This window comes from Myotis davidii, unplaced genomic scaffold (genome assembly GCF_000327345.1).
Source record: "Myotis davidii unplaced genomic scaffold, ASM32734v1 scaffold902, whole genome shotgun sequence".
Classification (NCBI taxonomy): Eukaryota; Metazoa; Chordata; class Mammalia; order Chiroptera; family Vespertilionidae; genus Myotis; species Myotis davidii.
The window spans coordinates 3268909-3277134 of NW_006293951.1; the positions used below are offsets into that span (position 1 = coordinate 3268909).

An 8226-nucleotide genomic window follows, 5' to 3' on the forward strand; every position below is an offset into this window, starting at 1 on the left:
CCTGCAAGGCAGGCGGGACTTTGGTTTCCTCTGTCACTGAGGCAAGCAAGCCTCATGTTAGTTTCAAGCTGCCTGGCTGCCAGCCGCCATCTTGGCTGTCAGTTAATTTGCATATCTCGCTGATTAGCCAATGGGAAGGGTAGCGGTCGTATGCCAATTACCATGTTTCTCTTTTATTAGTGTAGATGGCCAGTGATCTGAGAGTGACAGGTGTAATACCCACAAAGCACCGCTCTGTTTCATTTCAAGCCAGTGTTTATACTGTATAAGGACTAGAGGCCCGGTGCACGTGCAGGGGTGGGGGGTGTCCTCAGCCGGCCTGCACCCTCTCCAATCTGGGACCCCTTGGGGGATGTCCAATTGCCGGTTTAGGCCCCCAACTGCCCTCCCCTGCAGGCCTGGTCGCCTCCAACTGCCCTCCTCTGCCGGCCATCTTGTGGCACCCATTTTGTGACAACGTGAGGGCTGCCATCTTGGGGCGTTGTGCCACCTCGGCTTTTATTAGATAGGATAGAGGGTTGGTGGGGGTGGGGTGGGGGATTAAAACTAGTGAGTTCCCAGGGTCTGCTTCCCATCATTGTCGCTGCAAAGATTAGCCCTGAAACACTGTCTGCCTTCAGATAGGCTCTGTCCTCGATCTGCGCTTAAAAAGTATCTTCTTTTCCCGAGGAGCTCATCTGGGGTCAAGGCTGCCTTATTGTTAGGCCATGTTCTTCTTGTAACGGGTCTAGTTTCCCAGGGTCTGTAAGAAAAATGTCTTTTCTGTGTGAATACTTGTAAAACAACTGTTCTATTTCTATGACATGCACCTCCCCAATCAGGATGGCTTCTAAAGTGAGATGATTGGTTAAAAGTGATTATCTTATACAATTTTAGGGAGATCATTTAAGTTGATTATCAAAGGCATTTATAAGAAATAATCTCTTGAATATCACTTTGTTCATGAAATAAACCAGAGTAACTTTTGCTTATGTGGCCAAACTGGTTTGCTCTGCTTGAGGGATTTTCAAGCCTGGTATCTATTTTATTTTATTTTTTAAATCCCTCCTTTTGGTCATTCAGCAGGCTAAGAGTGTCAACCAGTATAGTGTTACTCTTGCTACCACTGTTGATGTAGTCATTGGGATGGATGGTCATACGATTACTGTGTTCCCTACAGTTGCCAGGTCATCTGGACATGGCTGGTGGGATCACTGAATTCTTCAAGTTGTCTAATCCTGGTAGATAACATTGGATGTGAGTGGTTGTTGAAAGGCATTTACAACTCTTGAGAGGATGCAGTGCTCTAGGAAGGTTAATATGGTGATTATGAGAATGATAGCCAAGGATTGAAAAATTCCCTACAATAGAGATTCCCCAGTGCCAAAATGTAATCAGTTAAATAAATCAGTGAAAGAAGTGTTGCCTATTTGATGAAAGATTGTTATCTGATCTTTAAGTCAGACCTTTTATGTTTTGGGTAACAATTCTTGATTTATTAACATAAAACTTTTTTTCTTTTTACCAGTTACAGCACAAGCACCTTATTGTTGGGTGGTTAGGATGTCTAAGGCTATGCGGTTATCTCATAACTCTGGCTAAAGAGTTATAAATTCTTGCTGTAAGTGTTTAGATTTTGCAGAGGATAAGGTCTCTTCTAATGAGGCAGTCCTCTGTCGATGTCCTTTCCAGTAAACTCCTTAGGTTCTAATGTGTGCAGCACACTGCCTTCCTTTGGGAGGGAATCACAGAAATCTTTTGGACCTGGTGGAAGTAAGGCTTTCAGTACTGCATTAGTGCCTCACTGCATTGAACTGTGTCATCGTTGCTCAGGGCAGGATAAACATGAGGATGTCTTCTTTCAGGAGGCAGTGTTACGGGTAAGTTTCCATCGAAGATAGGCCTTTATATGGTACTAGAGGCCCAATGCATGAAAATTCGTGTAAGAGTAGGCCTTCCTTTCCCGGGTACCAGCACCGGCTTCCCTACTCCGGCCACCGGCAGGCACCTGAGACCCGAGCTGACTTCCCTCAGGCTGCCCGCAGACACCTGGAACCCAGGCTGGCTTCCCTTGAGCTGCCCGCAGGCACCCAGAATCCGGGCTGGCTGCCCGCAGACACCTGGGACCCGGGCTGGCTTTCCTCCAGCCCCAGCTCTGTCAGGAAGGACATCCGGAATGACATCTGGAAGACTTCCAGTCTAGTTAGCATATTACCCTTTTATTATTATAGATAAGCAATCGGGTATTTATTAAGAGGCATTTCTATGGAACAAAGAAGACAAAGAATCATAGTTGGAGCAATTATAAACTCAGTTTCTGAGTCTGGAGAGCAGCCAGTCAAGAAAATGTCCGGATTTGAGCTTGAATCTTTAGATGGTGGAATGAGGGTGGCAGTTTTAATCTGATGGATTTTCCTGGCTTGCAGTTTGAATGCCCTTGATGATATCATTAGGTGTTCTGGTGACCTTTCTGAGTGGCCCACAGAGAAGTAGGTATGAATATTGTCTTCATGATCTGTTGTGGTCTCAGCTCTGCCATTATAGTGTGAAAGCAGGTATAGACAAAACATACATGACTGGACATGGCTGTGTTCCAAGAGAACTTTATTTACAAATGCAGGCAACAGGCCAGATTTCGCTGATGGGCCATAGTTTTCCTACCCCTGGTCTAAGGTAAGGGTAACAGCTTTCATTCACACATTGCCCTGATCAGCCCATACTGCAGCCTATCTTCCAAAGTTCTGATTCAGCTGGACAGCTACTGACACCCAGTGAAACCATCAGCTTTCAACTGAGCAGAACCATCACTGAACTAGGCCCAGACACTTAGGGAAACTTCTGTGAATTAAGGGTCTCATTGAGCCAATGGCTTTGCTTCAGGTGGTCTGGGTGGCGGATAAAGTATCGCCCAAAACTGTCACTTTTCCACAAAAAACAAAGATCCCTCTAGAGCAGCGGTTCTTAACCTTTGGGTCGTGACCCCTTTGGCGGTTGAACGACCCTTTCACAGGGGTTGCCTAAGACCATCCTGCATATCAGATATTTACATTATGATTCATAACAGTAGCAACATTACATTTATGAAGTAGCAACGAAAATAATTTTTTGGTTGGGTCACAACATGAGGAACTGTATTTAAAGGGCAAGAAGGTTGAGAACCACTACTCTAGAGCCAGGCCAAATGTGATTTAAAAAAATTATAGTTGACCTACATCATATTTGTCTCAGGTATACAACACAGTGACTTGATACCTGTGTATCTTACAAAGTGACCACAGTGATAAATCTAGTAACCATCTGTCACTGTACAAAGTTATTACTATAGTATTGACTGTATTCCCTATCCCTGTACATTATATCACTGTGACTTATTTATTTTATAACTAGACGTTTGTACCTCTCAATCCCCTTCACCGTTTTTTCCTTCTTTTCTGGAACTATTATTCTCTATATCTCTGAGTCTGTTTCTGTTTTATTTTGTTTATTCACTTTTTGTTTTATAGATTCCACTTGTAAGTGAAATCATACAGTTTTTGTCCTTCTCTGTCTGACTTCTTTCACTTAGCATAATACTCTCTGGGTCCATACGTTGTCACATGGCTGAGTAATATCTTCTTTATCTATCAATGGACACCTAGGTTGCTTTCATATCTTAGCTATTGTAAATAATGCTGCAGTGAACATAGGGGACATATATCATTTCAAAATAGTGTTACTATTTTTTTTGTATAAATACCCAGAAGTGAAATTGCTGGGTTATATAGTAGTTTTATTTTTATTTTTTAAGGACCTTCCATACTGTTTTCCATAGTGGCTGTACCAGTTTATCAATTTGAACATACCATTTCCATATGGTCAGCAAGGCCTTTGGGTCCTTCTCTTATAACGTAAACTTATAAGAGTCCAAGTTGATCCATGTCGAAATAAGGATATCAGACCATACAGTCAGTCACAAGGTCTCATGCTCAGGCATTCAGTTTCAACATGAGCTTTTGAGCAGGTTAATAGCTGCTTAAAAAAAAAAAAGAGTACGTGGTGGCAGCTACATCAGGCAGGTAATAATGTTGTACACGTATACCTCACTATTGTGTTTCATAATTTTTACAAATCAAAGGTTTGTGGCAACCCTGGGTCAAGCAAGTCTATTGGTGCCATTTTTCCAATAGCATTTCCTCACTTGCTATTTCTGTGTCACATTTTGTTCATTCTCCCAATATTACAAAATTTATTATTATTATTGTTGTTATTATTGTTATGGTGATCTGTGATCAGTGATATTTGATGTTACTGTTGTAATTGATAATTGTTTTGGGGCCCTGCAAACCACATCCACATAAGAAGGCAAACTTAATTGATAAATGTGTGTGGTCTGACTGCTCCACCGATTGGCTAGCCCCCCCGTTTCTTTCCCCTTCCTCAGGCCTCCCTCTTTCTTGAGATCCAACAGTATTGACATTAGGCCAATTAATAGTCCTATAGTGGCCTCTAAGTATTGAAATAAAAGGAAGAGTCACAGGTTTCTTTAAATAAAAAGCTAGAAATGATTAAGCTTGGTGAGAAAGGCATGTCAAAAGCCAAGATAGGTCAAAAGATAGGTTTATTGCTCCGAATAACCAAGTTATAAATCCAAAGGAAAAATTCTTGAATAAAATGTAAAGTGCTACTCCAGTAAATATATGAACGATAAGAGATGAAACAGCCTTATTGATGATATGAAGCAAGTTTTAGTGGCCTGGAAAGAAGATCAAACTAGCCATCACATTCGCCTATGCCAAAGCCTAATTCAGAGTAAGGCTCTAACTCTCTTCAATTCTATGAAAGCCGAGAGGTGAGAAATCTGCAGAAGAGAAGTTTGAAGCTAGCAGAGGTTGGTTCAGGAGGTTTCAGGAAAGAAACCAAATTCATAATAGAAAAATGCAAGGTAAAGCAGCAAGTGCTTATGTAGAAGCTACAGCATGTTATCCAGAAGATCTAGCTAAGATAATTAATGAAGGGAGCTACACTAAACAACAGGTTTTCAATGTAGACAGAACAGCCTTCTATTGAAAGAAGGTGCCACCTATAACTTTCATAGCTGCAGAGTAGAAGGCAATGCCTGGCTTCAAAACTTCAAAGGATAGGCTGACTCTCCTACTTGGGTCTAATGCAACTGATGATTCCAAGTTGAAGCCAGTGCTCATTTACCATTCCAAAAATCTTAGGGTCCTTAAGGATTATGCTCAGTTTACTCTGCCTGTGCTCTATAACTAGAACAACAAAGCCTGGATGACAGCATATCTGTTTACAGTGGGTTTACTGAATATTTTAAGCCCTCTATTGAGACCTATTGCTCAGAAAAAGAGATTCCTTTTTTTAAAATATTACTGCTCATTGACAATGTATCTGGTTACCCAAAAGCTCTGATGGAGATGTACATGAGATTAATATTTTAAACCCTGCTAACGCAACATCCATTCTGCAGCCCATGAGTCAGTAGTAATTCTGACTCTCAAGTCTTATTATTTAAGGGGTGCATTTTGTAAGGCTATAGCTGTCAGGATAGTGATGGTAGATTATAGTGATGAATCTGGGCAAATTAAATTGAAAACCTTCTGGAAATGATTCACCATTCTACATGTCATTCATAATTCATGGGAAGAAGTAAAAATATCACCATTAACAAGCATTTGGAAGAAGTTGATGGATGACTTCAAGGGGTTCAAGACTTCAGTGGAGGAAGTCACTGCAGGTGGGGTGGAAATAGCAAGAGAACTAGAATTTTAAGTGGAGCCTGAAGATGTGACTGAATTGCTGCAATCTCATGAAAAAACTTCAGCAGATGAGGAGTTAGTTACTTCTTTTATGGATGAGCAAAGGAAGTGGTTTCTTGAGATGGAATTGAGTTCTGGTGAAGATTTTTCGACAACAAAGGATTCAGAATATGACATAAACTTAGTTAAAGCAGCAGCAGAGTTTGAACAGATTGAGTCCAATTTTTTTTTTTGCCATTCCAATTTTAAAAGAAGTTTTCAGTGGATAAAATGCTGTCGAATGGCACTGGCCGGTGTGGCTCAGTTGGTTGGGTATTGCCCCATGCACCAAGACGTTGCTGGTTTGATTCTTGGTAAATTATTCTTTTTTGTTGATACTCACCCAAGGAAATTTTTCCATTGATTTTTAGACAGAGTGGAAGGGAAAGGGGAGAGACAGTGAGGAGCATCAATGTAAGAGAGACACATTGATTGGTTGCCTCCTTCATGCGCCCAACCAGGACTGGGCCTTGAGTCTGCAACCAAGGTATGTGCCCTTAACCGGAATTGAACCTGGGACCTGTTAGTTTACGGGCCGATGCTCTATTCACTGATCCAAACCAGCTGAGGCATAAAACTGTACTTGATGCTCAACAGTGTTGCAATAGCTATGTATGGTGTCAGGGGGGTACTGGAAATATTGGAGGGAACACTTTGTACTTGATGCTTTAAAGAATTTCTTAAGATATTGAATAAAATAAGGTGTAGAAAAGTGAGTGTAGAATACTGACATTTTAGGAAACTATGATCCTCCTCTCACTCTTTTAAGTGTATGTGAGTATGTGCATGTTTGTACAAGCACAGAGAAAAATATGAAAGACTGTACACTAATTTAGCATGAAGAATTAAACTAATGAAAGAGGGAAGGATAAGAAGGAAAGACAGAGGCTACCCAAAGAGGAAAAGAAAAAGTAGATTGCATTAAAAAAATTCAAGTGAATGACCACATTTATTCATGAATGTAACATTATGTATATTGGGGTATTTTTAGGCAGAAATTAAATAAGATTTATATTTATTTGTTTAAAGTATGGGTTTCTCATATAGTTGGAATTTTAAGCCACATATGGGTGCCTAAAATAACTGCTCATATGAGCAGTTTGCATGCTCTGAAAACTCTGCTTTAAGCATATACAATCCTGGCACTAAGCTTGTTTTCTATATGATTTGTACTATTTGTGGAATCTTTGTGGTTATAGTTTCTCTAATGATTTCATTACCTGCATAATTTTTAAGAAAAATAGTGAAAATGAGTTTGATGGATTAACAGATAAAACTTTTCAATTAGTAGGCCCTAGTTTAATGCTTACTTAGGAATATGGGACTGAAATCTTGTGTCTTTAGGAATTAGACTGACTTAGAAAAAACACTATTTTTGGCCATTTCAAATGTATTTTAGTAAATGAGGTGTGCCAGAGAAAAAGTTAAAAGTCACTTTTCGCCGAAACCGGTTTGGCTCAGTGGATAGAGCGTCGGCCTGCGGACTGAAAGGTCCCAGGTTCGATTCTGGTCAAGGGCATGTACCTGGGTTGCGGGCACATCCCCAGTAGGAGATGTGCAGGAGGCAGCTGATCGATGTCTCTCTCTCATCGATGTTTCTAACTCTCTATCTCTCTCCCTTCCTCTCTGTAAAAAATCAATAAAATATATTTTTTTAAAAAATCACTTTTCTACGATGAAGAAAAACTTGTCCATTACTGGGCACAGACTAAGCTTTGGAATCTTATGAAGTTTAAGCTATAAATATTAGTATAAAATATACACCCTCTTCAATAGTGTTGTAATAGCTATGTATGGTGCCAGGGGTACTGGAAATATTGGGAGGAACACTTTGTAAAGTATATAATTATCTAACCACTTTGCTATACACTTGAAATTAATACAAAATAATGTTAAATGTAAACTGTAATTGAAAAATAAAATTTAAAAATGTACTCTCTTTATGAAAGGACTAAGTGCTAACAAACAGCATTAAATAAATGTTAAGACTCAGTACTGGTACAGTATAATTTACTATGTCACATTTGTATTTCAGATGCCTTTGGTGCTTCACGAAGAATATTTCCAGATATATCACAGACATTAAGCCTTTGCCTCCCAACATAAAAGATAGACTGATTAGAATGATGAGCCTGCAGGGACAGATAACAGATTCAAATATAAGTGAGGTAAGAGTATGTACAACTATAAAGCAAGCATATTATATTTTACTGTTTGGATATGGTTTCAGATTTTTGGAGCAATGGTATATGGTAGGGTTAATAATAATACTTTTAAGATATAATAAAGCATCAGGGTTTCTTTTCTCTCTAGAAAACCAGAATGTTCATGTGTAATAGTTCTAAAAAATCTCTCCTATCATTTTTCAGTTGCTTCCCTTGTCTTCATAGTACCAGCACCTTAATCTCCATGTTTTTTAAAAGTTTTAAACTTTTTGATCAATTATACCATAATAAAT

General features: G+C 39.6%; 2 protein-coding genes across 2 annotated transcripts in view; both read left to right on the forward strand.

Moving 5' to 3' along the window:
• Nucleotides 1-8226, forward strand: part of DENND5B (DENN/MADD domain containing 5B) — an 831092-nt gene that overhangs the window by 566651 nt on the left and 256215 nt on the right. The window lies entirely within an intron of this gene.
• The window catches only part of AMN1 (antagonist of mitotic exit network 1 homolog), a 34830-nt gene that overhangs the window by 2473 nt on the left and 24131 nt on the right, over nucleotides 1-8226 (forward strand). The window contains exon 2 of the mRNA XM_006767825.2: nucleotides 7804-7936. Within this exon, the coding sequence (XP_006767888.1) occupies nucleotides 7804-7936 (133 nt within the window). The remainder of the gene's footprint in view (nucleotides 1-7803; nucleotides 7937-8226) is intronic.